Consider the following 25286-nt stretch of genomic DNA (forward strand, 5'->3'; position numbering starts at 1 on the left):
CAGGAGAATCAAACAGGTTAATAAACAAAACTTGACGATATTCTGTCATTAAAATAAAATACAATTAAAAAAAAATTTGTTATAAAATTTTATATATATATGTATATCATTTTATATATGTATATATCATTAAAAAAAAAAAATTAACATTTATCTCCATGTAATATAAAAAGTTATATGATCTTTATATAATAAAGCTTTTTTGAAAAAAAGAATAGTGAATTTTTGAAATTAATTTTAATTAATCATTTTTACTGAGGTATTTGACAATGAATCCATTCTTGTAATTTTTGTTTTGTTTTTGATGAAATTTCTCATTTATTTTGGCTGTGCACCTATGAAAACTGTTCTGAAAAGTATTCAGTGTTTAAAATATATATATATATATATATATATATATAGTGTTATTTAATATATGAAAAAAAATATGTTTAAACGTTTCTTGCTTACATCGACAATATCTAAATATATTCGTTTCCTTAAGTTTAGCTCTGAGGAAACCAATAGATTGAACCCTTGGCATTACTAGTATAATCCAAAAAGTTTACAAATATATTTGCTCTACTACTAACAATTTTAGTATAGAGCACTACCGGATTGGATATATACTAATTTTCTTGCTGAATAAGTATTTGGAATTTATATAGGGTTCAATCTATTGGTTTCCTCAGAGCCAAATTAAAGGAAATCAATATATTTAGGTATTGTCGATGTAAGCCAGAAACATTTAAGTATATTTGTTTTTTTTTATATATTAAATAGCATATATATATATATATATATATATATATATATATATATATATATATATATATATATATGTGTGTGTGTGTATATATATATATATATGTGTGTGTGTGTATATATATATATATATATATATATATATATGTGTGTGTGTGTGTATGTAAATGTGCATATATATGTGTGTGTATGTATGTAAATGTGTGTGTGTGTGTGTGTGTGTATATATATATATATATATTAGTATTGGGACGATTAATCGGAAAAATTGGAATATTTGAGGATATCGGAAAAATTCGTACTGATTTTCTGATGCCAAAATGATTCTTTAATTATCTTTTTTATTTGATTTTGTTTAAAGCTGAATCTTCCATTACTGGTAATAATTATTAAATAAATATTTATTGATTTTAAACCACCATTGAAGCTAAAATCGATAGACCGTCCCCACAAGTATATTTTTACATTTAGGAAAACATTTGCACATTTAACATGAGTGTTTTTATGGTAATCAAAAAAAAAAAAAAAAAAAAAAAAAAAATTACAACTATATAGTTAAATATTTAGTGATTTATAAAGAATCCAAATCGGTAATTGTATTGGAATTGGGAAAAATATTGGAATCGTCCCACCACCAAATATATATATATATATATATATGAAGCTAAATATATTCACTTATTTAGGCAGGTTTGGTCGAATACCACAAAAGTTGGTGTTTTTTCAATTTTCTTAGCAATGTTTGCAAAACAATGAGCAAGCTTTCCGGTTTCAAGTGGTATTTGGTATAATGTGTCTCCGAGTTTTTTTGTTTTCTTTTTAACTTGTGGATCACTGCTTATCAAGGCTCAGAGGCCACTTGAGGATAAGGATTAATGAGTGTTAGATAAACAGTGAGATCAGTAATGGTGGAACTTGTGTAGAGTTTAATTATATAAGAGTACGGCTCAGCAAGAACTTATTTATATTGAAAATGGCCATGATTTGAAGCAGCCCAATGGTATAGTGTTCTACACATGGACAGTTCTGGGAAAGAAACTCTGCTCACGGAATTAAGTTTTAGAGAGTGAGGGAAGTTGTTGTAGTTAGACAAGTATTTGTTGCGAATGTTTTACAGGAGGAGACTGTATACTGAAGCTCAGTTGAACACCTGCTATAAAAACTAACAACAAACTAACAATAGGGCAGTGTTTAATTAAGTATTTCTCTAGGCTTTCAATCTTTGTAATCATCAGGAGTTTAAGAAAAATTTTGTTGTTTTTCGCTTGTGATTTTTATAATTGTCTCTGACAAAATATTTGAGAAAAAAAAAAATAAAAAAAGTTGTACTAATAAGGATCACAGAGATCGAAAGCACTAGAGAGATTGCTGAAATAACACTGGGAACCATATTATATCAATTACTACTGGAAACTAGAAAGCTTGCTTGTAGCATTGAAAACATTACTTAGAAAATTTTTTAAATACACAAACTGTGGTATTCAACCAAACCTGCATAAATAATACAATGATTTGCTGTCAACATACATATTTTTTTTCTTAAAGATACCATGTTAAAAGGAATAGAGACAAGTATGTACTTATTTTCAAAATGTTGGTCTTATTAGTAACACCTTGCATACAATTGGTTTATTCCTCAGTGTTGGCATACAAGTATATAATAGTTAAAAAAAAAAAAAAAAAAAAAAAAAAAAAAAAAAAAAAAAAAAAAAACCTGAATACCCACAATGTTAAGATCTTGATTCATGGGCTGTGAAACTTTTGACAAATTGGTTTTTCTATGCGCTGATGAAGCCTAGTTGTGCAAAATTACAATTAATGAACTATTATATACTTAGGTGGCCACATTGTGGGGCTGAAACAATTGTATGCAAGGTGTTACCAATAAAAAAAACAAAACAAAAAAAAACAACAATATTTTGAAACTTGTGTCTAATATGTCTATTCTTTAACGTGGTATTTTTAAGAAAAATATTTATAGCTCTAGTATCACACTATTGAGCTATCTAAAAGAACTTTGTTATTTATATATCAATAATAACACAAGTACTTAAATTACATATAAACATGTTTATATATCTCTGAGTGTTTTTTTTTTTTGCGTGTTGAGATTTTTTGATTTGCTCTTGTAAAAGTGCTCGAGGCCTTGTTAGATAAAGCTTTATAGTACTTAAAGGGATAATGCTTTTTGGTCCTTCCCCTAATTCCCCTATATTAAAGACCAAGTTAAAGAAAAATCTGTATTATGTACATACTCAAGATAGAATGGAAATATATTCCAAAGTCATGTAAACCAATCAAATAGTTTCATTTTTGAATAAGAAAATCAAATTTTATAAGGAAGCAGGGATGGAACATGTCACTATCATCTTGAATAAACAAAGGGAGATAACTCAATTTGAACTTTCAAGATTTTAAAAATTTGTTTTCAGTTTTGTAATTGCTATGATTTCACACTTAATTGCTTAAAAGTGTAAAAAATTTACTTTAAAAAGTAATTGATCAATTTAAAAAAATTTTTTTTAAATATATTTTCATTTCATTACGGGTATGTAAAAAGATTTTGATGTATCTTTGTTTTTTAATATAAGGGGAATTCTGGACAATTACTGCTTTTTTAAAAAGATGCCATAACAATGATTTCATATGGTTGTTGTATGTCACGAGGGTCAAATTGATGCTTTCTAATCATTCTTCAAGACCCCATAAATACATTGATCGAAATGTTGTGCACATGTAACAAAAAAAAAAGAAAGAAAAGTAATTCGAATAACAGAAATTATTAAATCCGCATTAAAAAATTCCAAAACATAAGGTTAATTTCACATCAGTTTTCAAATTCATAATTGTGCATTTTTCTTTGAATTTGGAAGTATTTTAGTTTAAAAAGTAAACGTGAATTTGACACCAAATTTGTGCATTAGATGATCACAAGTGTGTAAAACCATTGCGTCCATAAATAGTTGGTCGCTAGCATTGGAATCAAGAGTAGTCAATTATTTCCTATGACCTCGCCTAGAATCGTTGAAACTGGTCTTCAATGGTTCAAAATGTAGTTCATGTTTAGGAGGAAACTGGCTCAATCCGACCAAGATGATAGCCGCTACAAGTACCAGTAAATAAAACCATGGTTATGGCATATCTAAAAAAAGTCCTTTTAAGTACTATATATATATTTGGGGGGGGGGGGTATAATACTTGCTTTTTGTTTTTTTTCTGAAAATCTTCATTATATCTAAGATGCAAACTTTGTAAATACCAAGACTGGTTGTATGACTATGAAAGAATGGCTGTCATTTTTTTTATTTTTTTAATTACAACTAATTTGTTTGATATTTATTTTGCTTCTGTCGAAAACTATTTCAATATATATATATATATATATATATTGAAATAGTTTTCAACAGAAGCAAAATATATATATCATACATACACACACGAGGTGCCTTAAATAAGTTTCCAGACTTTTTTCATACAGGCATATAAAATGGTCATAGACTCTTGAAAATTAACTATGTTATTGCTATACATCTTATTAGATAACTGGCCAATTTTCATGATTCCACGTTCAAATAAACAACTACAGCATAAATTGAAATACACCCTACTAAAATCTGATTGTCACAGCTGGTGAATTTCAGAAATGCAATCTGGATTTGAGGACACTTTAGAAGAACGATATGCAATAAAATTCTGTTTTAAACTTGGAAAAAAATGCCACAGAAATGTATGGAATGCTTCGGACGGCTTTTCGACCATCTTGCATGAATCGAGCACCAGTTTTTGAGTGGTATAAAAGATTCAAGAAAGGCAGGGAGTCTGTGAGGGATGATGAGGTGTGAGAGGAGTAAGGAAGTCAGAACATCAGAGTTGATTGATCAAATAAAGAATTTAATGGATAAACACCATGATGTGCCTATAGAGACAGTAAGTGCACAGTTTGATGTTAATGTGGGAACTGTACACAAAATTATTCGCAAAGAACTAAAGATGGCATTTCCACCAGGACAATGCACCAGTCCACAATTCCATACTTGTCACAGACTATTTGACCAAGATGGGCATCAACACAGTTCCTCACCGTCCCTATAGTCCAGACAGACTGTCACTTTTGGTTATTCCCTAAGCTTAAGGAAACCCTTAGAGACTATTGCTATGAGACAATTGAGAAAATGAAAGAGGCTGTGACGAGGGTCATTGACATGCAGAGGACAAGAGGACTTCCATAAGTTGTTGGAACATACAAGTGCATTGCAGCCAGAGGAGATTACTTCGAAGGGGACTAGAGTTTCATGTGTATACTATCAATAAAAGTGCTCATAAGAAAAAGTCTGGAAACCTATTAAAGGCATCTTGTGTGTATATATATATATATATGAACAAATATTAAAAACTAACACTTTTCATAATGCATTTTTCCAGCAACTTTCTGATTCTAGAAAATAAGAAAAACGAATATTAACATTCATAATTTGTTGATTTCTTATTAAATAATCTTTCGGCTGACAAAGAATTCAGAAAGATTGTTGGAAAATTGATAAAAAAATTACCCCCCCCCCAAAAAAAAACAGCCAAATTATTTCTTTCAATAAAGTCTGTTTACATAAATGTGTAACACACATACGCAGTATGCAAAACAGCTTTTCTTTTGATATGCATTTTGAGATTCCCACTCAAATATAAAGTTGGCCTCAAAGACCTGCATTCAAAACAAAAAAAAAAAACGGCTAAGGTTGCAAGTTTATCTCCTGGTCGGCAGTTTCAGTATTGCTCCGTGGTTTCCGGGAACGTCTCCGAAATGTTAGATCACGTCCAGGACAGCATTTAGGTACAAAAATTGTCCACAGATAAATGAAGACACATGTCCAACTTGATGTCATCTTGACCCAAACGGCTGCCCAGTTTAAACCAAACCTGTTTAAATCAGACTCTTCTGGCCTAAAATTGAAAGACAAAAGAAAAAAATTGAAAAGAAATTAAGAAAATATTTTTCAATTGAAGAAAAATTTGAATTAAAATCATTTTGTTTGTTTATGTTTCTTTTCAATTTTTTTTTCAAACATTTTTATTTGAAAATCAAAATTTTAATTGCAATCCTTTGAATAAGAATTTTTATCAACCATTTTTTACTCTAATCTTTTTTTTCACTCTAATCAAGACATTAATTATTTGGAATGTAAGGGCTACTATTTACGATTGTGTCTAACAGGGGAATATGTAGGAATTTCTGCAAGTCAATACAGTCAGGGAAGTAAGAAACAAGAAATTCTGAACTCTAGCAGCCCAGGGCAAGAAACTATTAGAATAGAAAACTTTCTGACATCTGGGAGCCTCATGAATGAAGGGGTGGGATTTTGCTGCTTGCCAGATTAGTCATTTCTTTTGAAAGGACACAAGTGCGATAAGTTCATTGGAGCAAATTCCATTAAAATATTTGTAAAACAAACAGGGATGCAACATTGTGGTGATTTGACAGAGGTTAAAGGTTGATTGATAGTGCGGTAGCCATTAGATTTGAGACTCCTTTTTGAATCCTGTCTAAGAGCGAGAAACTAGTGGCAGATGTATCAGCCCAGATGTAATTGTGAAGTAAAGGTTGCATAATTTCTAACCTCACCTCTCCTGAGTTAACACTGCTGATTCCAGTGGCAAGAAGTCTAGAATGACTAGAAACAATGCCGTGATAAGCAGAAAGCTACATACAGCCCCTGACATTCCTAAATGGTCATTCATTTTAGTACTGATGAACTTCCTTGGCGCTTAACTTTGATGATCTAACAAGAACTGGTGTGTCAGTGTGATTATGCTGATATTTCATTAAAGTACTTGCAAAACAGACACAGGAATGCGACATTACAGTGATGGGACAGAGGTTGGAGCTTGGCTGATAATGCGGGATCTATTAGATTTGAGACTTTTTTTTTGACCCTGACTAAGGAGGGACTTGTAGTACATGTACCAGATGTAGCAACAATACTCGGTGCATGGGAGAATTGTGGGTTTGTAAAGATACAGGATATTCTCAGGCGGCACTAAATCAGTGATTACACATGTGTATTAAACTTAAATTCAGCTTATAAATTTAGTGAAACATTTTTGAAAAGATGTTTTGTTTTATTTGTTTAAAACTTAATTTTCCATGGCTCATTAATTATCAAATGATAAATATTCATTGATTTCAAACTACTAGCAAAACTAAAATCTACAGGACCACCCACACTCATAAGTGTGTTTTTGTAAAAATAGATGCACATATAGGTTTTTATGGTAATCTGAAAATTGAAACAAACTCTATAGTTAAATATTTAGAAATTACAAAAAAATCTGAATCTGTCATTGTGTCGGGAATTTATAACAGAATAAGTAATTGTACTGGAATTGTCCCATAACTAGGTGAAACCCATTATAACTAAAAATATCCAGAATTCCAAAAGCCATTGTAACTGTAAAAAGAAAGAAAGACATGTTTTCTGAATAGGATCAAGAAAAGAATAAGGACCCTAATTGATCAGGAAAAACAAAAGGACAGATTTTAATCAACACGGGTCTGATGGCTTCTGTAAATATAAAATAACAGGCGATTTTCGCAATACCTTTGCCTTTTTGTAACTAAGATTTATTTATATTTTTATTTTTTATTAAAAGAAAAAAAAAATGAGTTATATTATTTACAAAACATTCTGTGGAGAACAGGATTAAATTATGTATTTTATTATTGATTCTTGTGTGATTTTATTATGCATAAAAATTGCGTCAGTCTAAAACGATTTCTCCTTACTACACTTCATCTTCATAAAAATAAAAGTTATAAAAAAATCTGTAAATAAAATTATGCATTTTTCAAATCTCGCTTGTTTATACTTGTTTTTAATGAAAGGAAAATTCTGTTCCCCACAAAATGTTTTGTAAATAATATAACTAGTTTTTTTTTTTTTTGTTGATAAAAAATAATGATGTCAATCCAGAGTGCCTCATTTTAAAAAATAATGATGTCAATCCAGAGTGCTTCATTTTGAAAAATAATGATATCAATCCAGAGTGCCTCATTTTAAAAAATAATGATATCAATCCAGAGTGCCTCATTTTGAAAAATAATGATATCAATCCAGAGTGCCTCATTTTAAAAAATAATAATATCAATCCAGAGTGCCTCATTTTAAAAAATAATGATATGTCAATCCAGAGTGCCTCATTTTGAAAAGCTTGTTTCCTCTCAAAATGGATGGGAACAGCAGTTTTTAACTTGTTTAAAAAATAAAATGCCGGCTAATAAAAAGTTTGGTTTAAATAGTTTTATTAAAAAGTTTTGCAAATATATAAAAAGAGCCCATATAAAAAATAATTCTTGCAAAAATCGTCTGTCATTTTCTATTTGTTTAAAAGTCAAAGTCAAACTGTCCTTTAGTTTTACTCAGTCAATTGGAGTTCTTATTCTTTTCTTGATCTTCTCAATAGAAGAAAAAAAAAAACAAACAAACAAAAAAACAAAACAAACAAAACAAAAAAAAACAAACAAACAAAAAAAAAAAAAAAAAACAAACAAAAAAAACAAAAAAAAAACAAACAAAAACACGCACAAAATAAAATGAAAATAAAATTCTGGGCAACAAAGTTTGTTAAAAATAAATAATACAATTAAACAATCTGTTACATATACAACCGAGCCAATAAAAAGTAATTCCATGTGTTTGGCATACATTTTCTTTTTTTTTTTTTTTTCATTTTAAACATTTTTCACAAGTAATTATAGATTTTAGGGTTATTTGTGAATTATAATTGTTTTAAATAATTTGGCACTCATGCAAATAAAAAAAAAAAAAAAAACAATCGAAATAGTATGCAAATCTAGTTATTTATTCCTTTTCTTAAATACAATCATTCAAGAGACATTTTGCTGCAATTTTTTTTTATTATAAAGAGTATGATTAAAGAAAACTGAAGTTATACTTATAGACACTGGCAATAGGAACTGACCAATCAAGAGTAGCCATGTTCTGCTAGAAACCAATCAGAAATTGGAATTGCTCCATAAAAATATTGGATCTTTTAGAATTCTTGCACATATTTATGTTCACACGAGAAAGGTCTTTGTCCTTTCTGCAAAATTTTTAAGTTCAAGACTTATACAAATCGACTACCCACAGAAACATTTTTTCATTTCCAGGACTACTGCATTTGATATTAAATAACCTGAAAAGGGTTGATATGCAGTAAAACAAAACAACCAAACCATACTCTATGAATAAAGTTTGGAGTCTGGTTTAGTTGTGCTACACTATGGCACATTACTCCCCCCCCCCTCCTTCAAGCCACCCATGAATAAATATTTGAAAATATAAAGAACTTGAAACAGAAAAAACATTTACCCAAATTAGTGGATTTGGTATTAAATAATCTGAAAAAAGTTGATATGCCATAAAACAACACAACCAAACATTTCTAAGACGTGGCCATCGTCTACAATCTGCCACAGCCAAGATCCAGGCTACGAACTATCGAGCAATGTTCAAGTGCAGGAAGCTTACTTACCTATACCAGTTTGTTAGCTGCATCATGATGTAGAGGCTGGCAAGGCAGAAGATGATGTGGAAAAAAGAGTAACTATATACAACACCATCGGCTTCGTTATAGATGACCTGTTGACCTCCATGATCCGAGGGGTTACTACCTGAAGTGCAAACAAGAACAAGAAATTTGCAGAAAGACCAGACATTGTTCAGGATTTAAAGAAAATCACAGTGGTATTTTTTCATTATGCTCCTAACACCCTTATTTCTTCTGTGTTTTAACTGCACCAGCCTTTGAAATGTTGGACAACTCTGTCCTATGAATACGACTTCATTAAAAATAGATGTACATATTTACTCATTAAAATTAGATGTACATATTTATTCAGAAGTAACAAACCTTTTATTTTATTAAGTCAAGACGTTTCTTGGAATTGAATGAGAATTACTACTATGTTCTGGTGATGGAACAAATCCATATTTAAAAAAATAAATTTTTTTTTTTTTAATAAAGGAATCACCACTTATGAAGGCCCGAGGATAAAGGTTAATGAGTGTACAGCGGTCACCGAGATAACAGCTCAGTAATCGTTAGTGGTGGAAATAGGGGAGAACTTAATTAAAAAGGACAGCTCAGCAAGAACTTATTTATATTGGACTTGAAGGTGACCACATGGAAAGCTGGCCAGTGGAACAGAGTTGAACAGGCAGACATTTCTAGGAAAATAAGCTTTGTTCATGGAATTTGCATTTAGATTTAGGCACAGATAGGGATTGGGGAAATAGTTGATAGTGGTTGTAGCTAGTGTTTTTTTTGTGAAAGTTTGGAAAAAAAGAAACCATAGATTAAAGTTCTCATGAGCACTTGCCATAAAAATAAATTTTATTGCATTTATTAGTGTCAAGAAAAGATTTTTTAAAGAATTGTTTTTGGAATCAGAAATACAACCCAAATTTTTCCGATTCCGATACCCCAAGTTCGGATTTTTCTGTCCCAACACCACTATGTAGGTAACATCATATTTGGTTGTTTTTATGAACCCTAACCTCCAATTTCTCTTGCAAGGTAGTCGGAAGAAGTTGAAATTTTGATAAAATTCCTAAATTAGTGTCTCTTGTTAAAATTTCTTTAAAATTGGATAAACGTATTTGAAGTTTTGAAGAGATTCTGTTCTTATGTATCACAAAAGTGGGGGGAATGTAGATATTCAGTGCAGAGTGGGTAATGTATAAATTTGGGATCACATCCATTATCTTTGCTGAATAAATTTATATATATAATTTATACATGATAAAATTTAAGATTTTGTTTTGTTTAACGGCATATCAACCCCTTGTGGGTTATTTTGCCGAATCCAGTTATTTTGAGAATAGTATTCAATATTGTATCCAGTTATTTTATGAGATTTTTAATCTTCAAGCTCCTTGTATTTTCAATCGTTAGTTTGTAGCTTTTGGTTTGGTTGTTTTATAGTGGATTTTGTCATTTTTGTTCTCTGCTTTGCAGAATGATTGGGTTTTGCAATCGGAGGGGGAAAAGGGTTACAGTATTATTGACCGGTGCATTTTAAGTTTGAAAACCAGTCAGTAAGGGGGGGAGATAGAAAGAGAAGGCGAAAATATGAGGATGGAAAAGTGGGAAAAGGCAGATTGTTTTTGTTTTTGCAGAATATAAGGTTTTTGGGGGTTATATTTTTTGGAAGGGTCCTATTTCTTTGATGTAACATAAGATTTTTCCGGTGTTGTTCTTTTTGAAGATTTTTTGAAGATCTATTTCTTTGTAGTGTTTTTTTTCTAATTTGTGAAAGATCTATGCATTCAGTTAGTAGATGTTTTACAGTAAGTGGTGCTTGACAAGGAATACATTGGGGTTGAGTTTCCCCTTTTAGGAGGTAAGAATGTGTTAGCTGTGTGTGACCTATTCTAAGTCTTGTTAAAATGATATTTTGTTTTGTTTGTTTTTTGATGTTCATGTTTTGTTAATTTGGGCATAATTCGGAAAAGTTTGTTATTTGGGAAGTTATTCCAATAGGACTGCCACTTATCTTGGGTATATATATTGATATTTCTTTTGATGTCTGTATATGAGATTTTGAAAGTGGGGTTGATAGATTGGTTATGGGCTGCCTTTGCTGCTGTGTCGGCTAGTTCATTGCCCTGTATGCCAATGTGGCTGGGGACCCAACAGTGTATGATTTCGTTTTTTAGTTGCTGGAAATTTGTGAGTAGGTTTTCAATTAGGGGGTTATTTACTTTATTTTTAACTGCTGTGATGACAAATTGAGAATCGGAGACGAAGTTTGCGGTTTTATTTTCTTTGATTAGGTCTAGAGCTAGATTTATAGTGGTAATTTCTGCAGTGAAAATTAAACATCTTTTTGGGAGGCATTTTGTTATTTTTGTTGATTATGGCTGCACTGGTTGTTGTGTTGCTTTCTTTTGATCCATCTGTATAAATACAGGTGTCCAGGGTATTTTTCTGTGATTTCTCTACATTTTTCTTTGAAGTTTATAGGAGGAGTTGTTTTTTTTTTTTAATTACAGAGGCCTGAGTCTATTATCGGTACTATAATGTTCCAGGGAGGTATTTTAGGAGTAAATGTTTTATGAATTTGTGTTATCGGGATCTCTGCTTCTTCAATAATAGGTTCCATTTGTAGACCAAATGTTTTAATGGCTTTTTTTTTTTTTTTAAAAATAAATGTTTATATTTGGGGTAAAAAGTGCAGTCATGCGCAGGATTGTCAGGATCTGCTTCAATTTTATATAGTATAGCAGTGCTAATTTGTTATATCTGAGGTTAGGTAGAGGCTCATTTGCTTCGGCATACAAACTTTCTACTGGGGAGGTTCTGAAAGCTCTCAGTGCAAGTCTCAGTGTTGTGTGGTAAATGGGATTTAAAATTTTAACGTAAGATTTTCTTGCTGCTTGATATATGTAGCTGCCATAGTCAATTTTAGATCGAATTAGGCATCTGTACGGGTTTAACAAGGTCTGCCTGTCAGCTCCCCAATTCGTATGAGCCACAATATGCAGAAGTCGCAGTGTTTTATTAAATTTATTTTTAACATGTGGAGAATAAAATTTAGTTTTTTATCAAAAATCATTCCTAAAAACTTGTATTCATCAACAAAGGGGATATCTTCTCCATAGAGTTGTAATTTGGGATCATTGTGTAATTTGTGTTGATTACAAAAATGAATGCATTTGGTTTTATTTTGGGAAAATTTAAAACCATTTTCTTTTGCCCATTTATTCATTTTATTTATGCTGTGTTGCAATTTTCTTTCAATAGTATGGATGTGCTTGGAACGATAGCTTATAGAGCAATCATCCACGTACAATGTTCTATTTATGTTGGGGTAAGTTCCTTTACTATGTTATTGATTGATTGATTGGTTTTACGGCATATCAACCTATGTGGTCATTTAATGCCAGAGTCCTTTTTTTTTTTTTTTTTTTTTTAACTTTTTTTATGGGGGGGGGGGGACTTTTTCAGCCTTTCCTCCCTTTTTTATAAAATTGAACTAAGAAATTAAATGTTGTATTTATACATGGATGTGTATATTTGGGTGACTTTAAATTTCCTTAAATTTTCTTATATAAATTTACTTTCCTTAGGTATGCTAGAATATTTGTTGAGTTGACCTTTTCAAAAAGGTCCTCCATATTGCTTTCTGTATAATATAATTTTCTAGTTGGGGCGAGGTCATCACACCCAACTAGGATATGTTTTACTGTGAGTGTCTCCTGGCATGGGATGCACTCTGGCGCCGATTCTCCATTTAGTATATAAGAATGAGTAAAGTTGGTGTGTCCTATGCGCAGCCGAGTCAGTATCACATCTTCTCGGCGTGATCTCTTGATGTCCGGACATCGTTCCTTGAGTTCAGGTTTGATTGAGTATAATTTGCTGCCCTCTTGCTGACTCCACCGCAGTTGCCATTTTTCCTGTATGTATGCTTTTATCTGAGGTCTAAGATCAGTATGTGGAATCTTAAAATTGTCAGTTGGAAGGTGAGAAGATCTTTTTGCAGCTGTATCTGCCCTGTCATTGCCTTTGATCCCAACATGGCTGGGGATCCAGACAAGAATAATGTTTTTAGTAGTTGAAAGGATATTGATTTTTTTCTATTAATTTTGTTGTTAGTGGATTTTCTTGTTTTTGATTTTGTATAGATAATAGGACTGATAGAGAATCTGTGAGAATGATGAAGTTTTTGGTGGTTTCCTCTAAAATTATGTTGAGTGCTAGATCGATAGCTATAGTCTCTGCAGTGAATATAGATGCTTCATTTTGAAGATTTCTCTTCATTGTGGTTTTATGGTATGTTGCTGCACATCCAGTGTGATTGTTGCTTTTAGACCCGTCTGTGTAGATAAAGGTGTAGTCTGAATATCGTAATTTTAAATGTTGAAGTTCGTCGTGGTATTCAATAGGGTTTGTGGTAGATTTGGACTTTTTGTTTAGGTTCAGTTTTATTTCTACTTGTTTCATGGTCCATGGGGGTGTTTTAGGCAGTATGAAGTTGTGAATGCTGGAGATTGGAATTTTCGATTCTTCAATGCTTTCCTTCATTCGGAGCCCGAAAGTTTTTATAGTTTTTCCTCTCATGTTGAAGAGTTCTTCATATTTAGGATAGAAGGTACATTGGTATGCAGGGTTGTTTGGGCAAAACTTCAGTTTGAGTAAATATTGAAGGGCTAACTTCTCGCCTTAGATCTAGTGGGGGTTCATGTGCTTCCGTGTATAGACTGTTCACGGGGGAGGTTCTATATGCTCCTAGGGCCAATCTTAGGCCAGTATGGTGAATAGGGTCTAGGCTTTTTATATATGATGTTCGAGTTGATCCATATATGAAACAACCGTAGTCTAGCTTTGAAGGAGTGTTTCCCTGTCTGCACCCCAATCAGTATGTGCTACCACTCTCAAAAGATTTACAGCTTTGTTACATTTTTTTCCCAGATAGTTTATGTGTGGGATGAATGTTAACTTTTTGTCAAATAAAATCCCTAAGAATTTGTACTGGTCAGTAATGGGTATGGGCGTTCCTTCCATGGTTAGGACAGGATCATTATGCATGTTCTTTAGTTTGCAGATATGCATGCATTTCGTTTTTCTTTTGGAGAATCTAAATCCATTCTCTTCCGTCCATCTCATTACTTTGTTTAAGCACAATTGAAGCTTCCTTTCTATTATAGATATATATCTAGATCTACAGCATATTAGGAAGTCATCCACATATAGGGAGCAATCTACCCCAGGGTTAAGGTTTTTTACAATGTTGTTAATTCGGATACTGAACAGGGTCACTGACAGTATACTCCCTTGAGGTACTCCATTCTCTTGTTCTTTCAAGTCCGAGAGAGCTGTGCCAACCTTTATTCTGAACCGTCTATTTTTTTAAAATTTTTCAATAAAAATTGGCATTCTGCCTTTTAGTCCAAGCGCCTTCAGATCCCTTGTAACACCGTACTTCCACACAGTATCGTAGGCTTTTTCCATGTCAAAAAACACTGCTGTTAAATGTTCCTTCCTTACAAAAGCTTCTCTGATGAAGGTTTCAAGTCTGACTATGTGGTCTTTGAACTTCGGATTTTCCTGAATCCTGTTTGAAATTCTGTAATAAGATTCTCTGTTTCCAGGAACCAGATTAGTTTTTTGTTTATAATCCTTTCCATGGTCTTACAAATGCAGCTTGTTAGAGCTATTGGCCTGAAATTCAATGGATCTGAGATGTTACTTGATTGGGATTGGATGTTTGAGTTTTCAGATTTGGGGATTGGTATTATTGTGGCCTCTTTCCAGGTCTCAGGTACGTTTCCACTGGACCATATAATATTGAAAATTTCAAGTAGGTATTTCATTGAGGTTTCTGGAAGTTTTTTGAGGATTTCATATGGAATTTCATCGGGCCCTGTAGCTGTGTCATGGGATTTGGTTAGCAGTTCTTTTAATTCAGGCAAGGTAAGAGGTTGGTTGTATTTTTCGGTATTTTGTGATTTAAATAGAATTTTCTTCTCTTCCTTTTCTCTAATCTTTTTGAATTTCTCTGTTTGTCTATCACATGATGAAATTTTTGATAAATTATCTGCAAGGTTATTGGAAATGTCTTTTTGATCGGTGTCTATTTTGTTGCCTTTAGAAATGTGGGATATTGGTGTACTACTACACTTTCCTTCTATTTTCCTCATCATGTTCCAAACTGTTTTTGCCTTGGTATTCACATTAATTTTGGATATATAATTTCTCCATGTTGTTCTTTTGGATTCCTTTATGATTCGTCTGGCTTTTGTTCTGTTTTTGAAGAAATCCAGATTTTCGCTTGTTGGGTACTTTTCGAATTTTCTCAAGGCAGCTAGTCGAGCTCTGATGGCTTTTCTGCATTCTTTTGTGAACCAAGGTTTGTTGTGATTGTTGGTTTTGGTTGTTTTCGGTATGGTATTATTTGCTATGTTTGTGAGTGTTTTAATGAAGTAATTCAAATGGTCATCTTCATCTTTCTTTTTGCACTGTTCCTGGAAGTCTTCCTAATCCGCTTTATGTAGGTTCCATTTGGGTGTTTTTTGTTCAGTACTAGTACTTAGACTTTCCAGGATGATTGGGAAATGATCACTCCCACAGGTGTCATTGTGTACTTTCCAATCATAGTCCATATATATGGAAGGATCACATAAGGTAAGGTCAATGGCGGTGAAAGTACCTGTTGCTGGGTACATATAGGTGTAGTTTTGATTATTAAGGAGGCATAGATTATTTTTATTTATTATGTTTTCTATTTCTTTTCCTTTTTTATTTGTTTCTTTACTTCCCCATATTACATTGTGACTGTTGAGATCTCCTAGTAGAAAAAAGGGTTTAGGGAGTTGTTTTATTAATTGAGTTATCTCAGTTTCGTTGATTGTATCTTTTGGAGGGATGTAGATTGAGCAAAGTGTTATAGTTCTATGTAGAGTCACTGAAACTGCAATTGCTTGCAAGTTTGTGTTTATATTTATTTGTCTTTGAGGGACTTCATTCTTCACGAGTATTGATGTGCCTCCAGAAGCTCTGTCCATATCTTTATTTATGTAGTTGTAAGATGTGTAGTGTTTTATGTTGATGGTATTATTTTCTTTCAGAAAGGTCTCCTGTAGACAGACAAGTGCTGGGCTCATATTTGTTATTAATAATGTGAGTTCATTTTGGTTTGCTTTTATCCCTCTGATATTCCATTGTAATATTTTGTTCATCATTTGGAATTGTGTTCAACTTCCATCGTCTCCAATTCCTCAAATCTATTTTCTGTCGCAGTCCCTGTTCGAGATATAGATCGGGATCTTTCTTTTCCTGTTTTTGTTTGTTTTGTTTTTTTGTCTGGGGGGATTTTTGATTCTTTTCTGGCTTGTGATGTGTTTGATGGTTGTTCGATTGTTTTTGTAGAAATGGTTTGTGGTTTTGTTTCTTTTTGTGGTTCAGTAGTGTCTTTACTTAATATTATCCTTGCAAACATTGCACTATTCATTTTCCTCATTTCTTCTAATAGTTCTTTCATTTCCTTTATTAGTTTGCTTAGGACATCAATTTTCTTGTCAGTTGTATCCGTTACATGTATATGACCATTTTGATTGTTGATTAGAGTAGTTTTTTTAGTTGCATCTGCATATGTTTTAGTTTCAATGATTTTCCTGGCCTCTGGGTAGGATATATTCTTTATATGTTTTAGTTTGGTCACTTCTTTTTCTCTTTTCCATATTTCACAATATCTAGAGCCAGCACCATGGTTTCCAAGGCAGTTGGCACACTTGAAATCTTTTCTGCAGTCAATGTGTGGGCCGCTTTCTCCACATCTTCCACACACTGGTAATCATGTGCACCGATCTTGATGGTGTCCAAACTTCTGGCACTTGAAGCATTGGAGGGGGTTTGGAATATAAATTTCTACATTTATTTTCATATATCCAACTTTCACTTCTTTGGGTATGGTGATGGAATCAAAAGTTAGTATATATGTATTGGTATCGATTTTCTCACTGTTTTTTTTTATTTGAACTCTACGAACATCTAACACATTCTGTTTCTGTAAGTTTGTCTTGATTTCCTCCAAGGGACAAAGTGCAAGTTCGTGGCTTTTCACTACTCCTTTGCAGGTATTTAGGGTTGGATGTCTGTAGCATTTGACTTTGACGTTTTCAAATAATTTTAGTTTCAATATTTCTTTAGTTTGTTCTTCGTTATGGGTTTCTATTAGTAGGCTGCCGTTAAATTGTTTTTTAATAGACTTTGGTTTTAGAGTTTTAAGATTTTTTTCAATTTTAAAAAGGTGATAGTTTGCTCAAAGGAGTTTCCTCCATTGATTCTATTACTACGAATGTTGACTTCCTTGGTTTTATCGTCTCTTCCTCAGAGCTACTGATGTCAGAGACATCAGAGTGGGTTCTCTTTGGGTGGTTGAGTGGTTTTTGGGAGGAATAAGCCATATATTTTGTTTTCTTTTTTCGTCATCTTTGTTCCCCACCCACTTCGGAGTCCTATTTGGGAAGAGCCTGGGGGGAAACCCATTCGCCCAGCCTCCACAGGGATACAATGATGATATAACCGACTTTGGTGGTATCATAATGATTATCTGTTCTCTCTTGATATTGCTATGGGATCTGTAGCAATCCTAAGGGGTTTACAGCCTCGTCATCGATATTCACACCTAATCGATTGACCCTCAGCTACAGCTTTCCATCATATATTAGGGGGTAGGGTTATTTGTGGGAGAGGGGGGGATGTGTTGTGTTAGTAGTGAGTTTTTGGAATGGGCAATATATGGTGGGGCTTGGCGTGACTGGCCGATTGGTCGGATCGGGCCTCTCCGACCGCCCGTCTAATCGAAGTAAGGGCCAAAGTAATGTGTTGCGGTGCCTAAACTTCTATGTATCCTGGTTTAGGTTCGCTCAATCACCAGGATCATGTCCTAAGACATTACGGGTAGCAACCCACGGCTAACTGGTTGCCCCATTGAGGGATTTTTACCCTCTGCAGGGGGGCAGTCGGTTTGTTCTCATGCCCTACCGACAGGGCAAAAAAAAAATAAAAATAAATAATTTAATAGAATATATTTGTTTCCTTTTTCTTTTTTTGTTTCTTTTCCTTTTTAAAATCTGTTTCTATTTAACCCATAGTTGGGACCCTAACAGGTACTACCACTCCGGGTCAGGGTGGACCTGGGAGCAATGGCAATTAAGAGGTGGCTCCACACTCCCCAAGCCCGTAAGCCGGACCTCACCATCGGATGTAGTTTAAGGTCATATCCAGGACCGGGAGTAAGGTAGGAAAAAATAAAATAAAAAGGGGAGGGAGAGGGGCTGTTGTTTTTGTTTTTGGTTTTGCAGAACAAAATTAAGTTTTACAAAAAAGATCAGAAAACAAAAAAACGTCAATGTAGGTGCATTTCGTCTCAGGAAGCCACAGGGCAGCCTGATCTGGTAGCACCAGACTATGTTATTGATTTTTATATTAAATAGGGTTGTTGATAATATACTACCCTGTGGCCCACCTTCCTGTTTATTTATATCGCTTACAGTATACCCTATGCATACCTTGAAGGTTCTGTTCATTAAAAAATTTGTCTACTTTGTGACTGAGGCTACAATGTGTTGGTTTTTGGACAACTTCACAAAATATCACATTAATTTTATCCATAGTTTTTTTTTTTTTTAGGGGAAGTTGATTTAATTTAATTTCTTGCTCCACTTTTTAAATAGTGGTAACAAAACAGTGGTACATTCTTTTGAACAACAGACCATCGCTGGGATTTTAAACCTCTGATTTTTCTGTTCTTGTTGGTATAAATGATGGAGATAAAGGGCCAGGACCTTTTTGGAAAGGCCTGATTTTGCAAGGTGTTTACTTGAATGCATAAAAAAAAAATAAACTGATATTTTTATACACACAGTAAGACAAGGTTTCTTCTCTCCTAAAAAGAAAATTCACAATCCTTTCTGCAATGCAGACATATTTAGTACAAATAAACGTTAATCTAGAACTCATTCACCAAGTTTTTGTTTTGTTGCTCTTCATCAATAACACATTACTCAATAAGGCGAGGCACTGGCATATACTGTCATTAATAATAAAAATATATTTTCATAAAGTACTAACCTTTAAATGGCAAGTATGAAGTTTTTAGTCCAATCAAGTTAACAAAGTACAGACAAATTTCAACAAACTCATAGTACCCCCTCAATGTAAATACCCCCAAATAATCCAACGAGCAGCAAAATCCCATGCCTTCACTGTAACAGTTCTCCGATGGCGGAGAGCTCTTTACTCTAAGTTTCTTCCCTCAAACTGCTAGACTTTAGAATTCCTCCCAGTTTCCTGCTTTCCTGACTGTAGTAATATGCAGAAGTTAAAGTGTAGTCTGCCTTGTTTGGGGTGGGCATGAGTAAAAAAAATAAAATAAAAAATAAAAATGAAGCTACTGTTGAAAATTTTTTAATACAAGAGAAAAATCTAAATTTTATGATAAATCATTGAGGGAAAATATCGGAAGCTAATCTTACTAAACTATAATAATCTCTAATAAAGGATCGTCAAATGAAAAGAAAACTTCTAGAAATAACAAATGATATATTTTTAAGTGATCTACATCGTTGGCAGAAGTTTAGACAGTATCAAAGTAAAAAAAAAAAAATAAAGAGTGCTTATCCAGTATTGGGCACAGGTGAAAAATCGCATTCCAAATAAAAACTGTTCGATATATTAACATATCATGCAGAAATAAGTATACTCAACACAAGTTAGGAAAAAATTATTGAATAGAATTATAATTAATAAAATGAGTTTTCGTATTTTACCCATCAGTCATTATTACTTGCATCAGCAACAAAAATTGAAAGAAGGGCAACAACTGTAGCAACAAAAATCTGAGGAAAGACAGCAAAAATGGTTTATGGAGTTACATAAACAACAAATAGTATTCTAACAACTTACACTTAAGAAAATTGAACTACAGCAAAAACAATTTGAAGAATTGCTGGTAAATTCATTTTATTGCTATAAAAACTCTGAAAAGGCACTATTTTTTCCCATAGAGTACAATCTACAACTTGATTGAAACATTTGAATACATACCAGAGAATGCCAAAACATTTGACATCTTTTACACATATGGCCAGTGAAAAAAAAAGGTACATCTACTTTTAAAAAAATTGGTGGATTTCATATTGCTCAAGAAGACCACTGATTTGGATTTTTCAGAAACTATAAAGTTCCTATTGGAAATATTCAGGCCGTACTCAACCTTGTTTCATAAACGTTGGAAATGCTTGAACAGTCAAGGAAAACAAGATTTTCTAATGTCTGCGGTTTCTCACAATAGAAACCACGAGATAGTAAACTCTAACGTTAATCCTATCCTTGTAGCCTTTTTTTTTTTTTTTTTTTTTTTTTTTTTTTTACACAGTGATCACCACTTATCAAGGCCCGGAAGCCACTCAGGGATAAGGGTTATTGCAAGTACATTACGTTAGTGAGGAGATTTGCTGAAATGTTTACTTAAGGGGGCGGTTCATTAGGAATTTGTTAACATTGGACTTGAAGACATCCAAGTTGTAGTCTGGAGGGAAGCAGGCAGACGGAACAGAGTTCCACAGGCGTGCAGTTCTAAGAAAGAAGCTTTGTTCATGGAATCTGCGTTTTGATTTAGGCACAGATATAGAGTGGGGGAAATTTTTCACAGTGGATTCAGCTAGACGGGTGTTTTTCGTGAAAGATTGGCGAGGGGGGACCAGAGATTGGAGTTCAGACGAGCATCTGCCATGGAAATAACGATAAAACAAGGACAGGCTCGCAACGTCTCTTCTGTGGGAGAGAGGTTGCAGGGTAGAGAAAAGGGCATCCCCCACTAAGCCACGAAGTCTATTTTGTACTCTGTCAAGGCAGGATAGGCTGTCTTTAGCAGCTCCTGCCCAGATATGGCAACAGTATTCCATCCTTGGACGTACTTGGCTTTTATATAGATAGAGAATTGCATCCGTAGTGAGATATCTTCTGGAGCGGTAGAAGGATCCCACCATCTTTCCAGCGACCTTGGCAACAGACTTGATGTACGTGTTCCATTTCAGATCAGGAGTAAAGGTCAAACCCAGAAGCTTGTCAAAACACGGGGCCTCACCCAGACGAGAGCCATCCATCACAATTGATGCCAGATGGGGATCAGAGCGTTGATGATGTAAGGATAGCAGTTTGGTTTTGGATGCATTAAAAGTAACCAGCCACATCTTCCCCCACTGAACCACGCGCTCGAGATCAGAGGAGAGAGAATCAGAGAGAACTTTGTCATTTACAGCCTTTGATGTGTTGCCGTAGATGGTCGTGTCATCAGCATAGATGTCAACGAATGATTTAAGTATGTGTTTAGGGAGGTCATTGATGTAGATCAGGAAGAGAGTTGGGCCCAGGATTGACCCCTGAGGGACTCCAGCATTTATATTGCAGGCCTTCGATTTTTGTCCATCTACCACTACTCTTATGAGCCTATCGGAGAGAAATGATTTAATGATTGAGAAAACATTTCCAGTTATACCGTAGCTGGAAATCTTGTGAAGTAGACCCTTATGCCATACCTTGTCGAAGGCCTTTGATGTGTCGAGAGCAATTGCCCTAGAAAGGAAGTCAAGAGATTCACTAATCCTGTGGGATATAACCGTCAGCACATCTGCGGTAGATCTTGCAGAGCGGAAACCATATTGTGTGTCACTAAGAAGGTTATTCCTGCTGAGGTGGTTGACTATTTCTCTATTTAATATGGATTCCAGCAACTTACTCATAACACACAGGAGACTTATTGGTCTGTATTGAGAGGGAGATGACTTATCACCTGAATTCTTAAATACAGGGCAAACTGATGAGGTCTTCCAGGGAGTCGGAAAGCACTTCTCCTTAAGGCAGCGCTTAAATAGTTTCGTAAGTATGGGAGCAAGTTCTGGTTGAAGCTTTTTTAACACTATAATTGGGATGCCATCAGGGCCAGTTGCTTTACTGGAATCTAGGTTCTTTATTAGCTTGGCGACCTCATGCACGGATATTTGTATGTTACCTAGCTTGTTCTGTGTTATAGGAGGAAATATGGGGAGTTGATGGCCTTCGTCGCATAGGGTAGAATTAGCTGCAAAGTTCTTTGCAAATAGTTTGGCCTTGTCTGACGCTGATGAGATGACCTCTGGTCCATTGATAATGGTTGGGATAGAGCGCACACTTCTGTTCAGGATCCTATTTGTTATTTGCCAAAACTGGTGGGATCCAAGCCGCTGATCAGCTACCTTGGATTTAACAGACTGGGCATATAGATCTCTTGCATTTTTTATTACTCTTTTACAGTGGTTGCTGGCAGACCTAAAAGCAGCTTTAGTCTCAGTGCATCTATTACGTTGGTAGCTATGGAAAAAGTGATTTCTGTGCGCGATAGCAGCAGCACATTCTGGGGAGAACCATGGCTGGCTGTTAGGTTTTTGTTGGAATTTTTTAGATGGTATGAATTTTGGTTAATATATTTTTCTTACACCTAATCTGTATTCCATGTTTTCCTTCTCTGGTCCCAACCTTGGGTCCACATCAATTGTGCATTAATTGATTAGGCATCAATTATTAACTGATTATGGATTAATAAATTACTCATTAATTATTCATTAATTGACTCCACAAGAAGTGCTTGGAATTAGCTTTGCTGAGGAAAAAGTTTTTTTTAATTCTGCTAAGAAACAAAATTCTGCTTTTCTGATTTACAAAAAAAAAAGAAAAAAAAAAGAAGCATTCTTGTCTCGCATCCTTGATAGATACCATTTTCTTTAATTAGTTAAGATCTAATTTAATAGTATTATTTATCTAAGTTTCCATAAAAAAGTCACAAAATATATGATGCCATTTTTAATGTCATGGGTTCGCTAGTTACTTATATAAAAAAAAATAATCTTCATTAATTTTCCAAGCGTGAAATACAAAAAAAACAAAAAAACTTACGATTTCTCACAGTACAGCAAAAACAACACATCTGCGGCTGAAAAAAAGGAAAGAAAAGTCGAATGGCTAAGTTTGCATAAAAGGTTTATCACTGTCTATTACATACAGTGTAGACATACCCTTTCCATGTTTTTTGATGGTATGAGGTTGGTCTCACTGATTCAGTTGCAGGAAAGGTTGGGTAGAAATACAAGTTAAGGAATCATTTTTGACAATCAGCCCAACGTGTGCTGTCAGACGGACGTATTCGCCTGTGTACTACGTAGGAAATTCACCCTCTCAGGCTTTGCCACCCAGTTTTCGGGTACAATAATTTCGTTACTTAGTGCCTGAACTATGCTGACGGGGCTGTCCAGGCAATTTTTGCTAGGCCAGAATGCTCCTTTAGGTGCACTAGCTTGACTCCTCACCTTCCAACCTTATGCCACATCTTTTTGAGATGGGAACAAAGAAAATAACTACAATGTATTCATGCACTGCTGTGATCATCCAACACATTGAACCAAAGCTGCCTGTAAATCCAACCAGCATTGCAACAAAGAAATTTCACCCCAAGCAAAACAACACAAGTCCAATTTATAAACAACTAACAGGCCGTCCAGTGTTGATCAGTCGTAAAATCAAATATGATATTTTTATTTATGTAGTTACTGAATTTATTATAAAACCAATTCTCTATCGATTATTATATTGTACCCAATATACAGCAGTGATTTCAAAAGTTAAAAAAAATATGATTTCGGTGTCATTAACTAAAATCAAAACCAAAACATTTAATGCTAGTCTTAGTCATTACTGTTTAAGCAATTGTCAGCTGGATAAGAAAATGGTAAACTTTAACTGACTTTAACATAAATGTATATTTGTGCATGCATACAAGTGAACATTAAATAGACTTATGTTTGCCAAGTTCCAATTTTTTTTTTCCAATTTTGGCCCCTTAGCAGCTATTAACTGGTTAAAAACCAAACGGAATTTGTTTCACAAGTCCAAATCCCTATATATCAAGTTTCATATCTGTAGACTAATAATTGAAAGAAGAGTTCAGTAGAGACCATTCTGCAGGCAGGCTAACAAACAGACAAGGTCACTTATATATATATATATGCTCAACCAGACTAACAAGGCCCATTACAAGTCCCATTAATAGTCACAAATGGAGCCACCCAGCCCAAAGACTGGCTCAACTGTTCAGTAGTTGTCCTAAAAATCAATTCCCATTCTTGCTCCTCCGGCATCTCTTCACACCTGATTCTGGCCTTTTGTTGGTCATTGTTCAGCCGTCAAGAGGGACATTCATTGAAGATAACATCTAATTGGTCTCCAGACATTGTTTTTCCAATAAAGCTCATTCCAGCAGGACATTTATGAAGTCCTTCAATGAGTGACTTCTTTTGCAGACACTGAAAATTGTTGTACCCCTTGAAAATTCAGTATATTATTGCTATATATCTTATGAGATAACTGACCAATTTATGATTTCAGGTTCAAATGAACACTACTAAAGCCTGATTGTCACAGTTGATGAATTTAAAAAATGCAATCTCGATGTGAGGACACTTTACAAGAATGATATGCAATAAAATTGTTTTAAACTTGGAAAAAATGTCACATAAATTTATGGAATACTTAAGACTGCTTTTAGACCATCTTACATGAATGGAGCATCAGTTTTTCAGTAGCATAAGAGATTCAAGGAAGGCAGTTAGTCTGTGAGGGACAATGAGTGCTGTGGGCAGAGTAAGGAAGTGAGAACACCAGAGTTGATTGGTCAAATAAAGATAAGGACCATCACGTATCTAAAGAGACAATAAGTGCACAGTTTGATGTCAGTGTGGGAACTGTACATACAATTATTTGCAAGGACTGAAGATGCAGAAATTCTGTGCGAATTTTGTCCAAAGGGTGCTCACAGAAGATCGGAAAGAAAGACGTCATGGACATCAAGACAGTACCTCCCCCCCCCCCCATTGTCCAGACCTTGCTCCCTGTGACTTTTGGTTATTACCTAAGATCAAGGAAAACCTTAGAGGCTATCGTTATGA

General features: G+C 34.0%; 1 protein-coding gene across 2 annotated transcripts in view; it reads right to left on the reverse strand.

Moving 5' to 3' along the window:
• Positions 1-3925: 3925 nt before the first annotated feature.
• The window catches only part of LOC145291924 (serine incorporator 5-like), a 317833-nt gene continuing 296472 nt past the window's right edge, over positions 3926-25286 (reverse strand). For both annotated transcript variants that reach the window (XM_080137782.1, XM_080137781.1), the window contains 3 exons: positions 23242-23278; positions 9274-9412; positions 3926-5682 (listed from right to left, as the gene is read on the reverse strand). In XM_080137782.1, the coding sequence (XP_079993908.1) occupies positions 5472-5682; positions 9274-9412; positions 23242-23278 (387 nt within the window). In that variant the 3' untranslated portion in view covers positions 3926-5471. The remainder of the gene's footprint in view (positions 5683-9273; positions 9413-23241; positions 23279-25286) is intronic.

This window comes from Euprymna scolopes, chromosome 13, assembly GCF_053919585.1.
Source record: "Euprymna scolopes isolate OS-2025 chromosome 13, ASM5391958v1, whole genome shotgun sequence".
NCBI lineage: Eukaryota > Metazoa > Mollusca > Cephalopoda > Sepiida > Sepiolidae > Euprymna > Euprymna scolopes.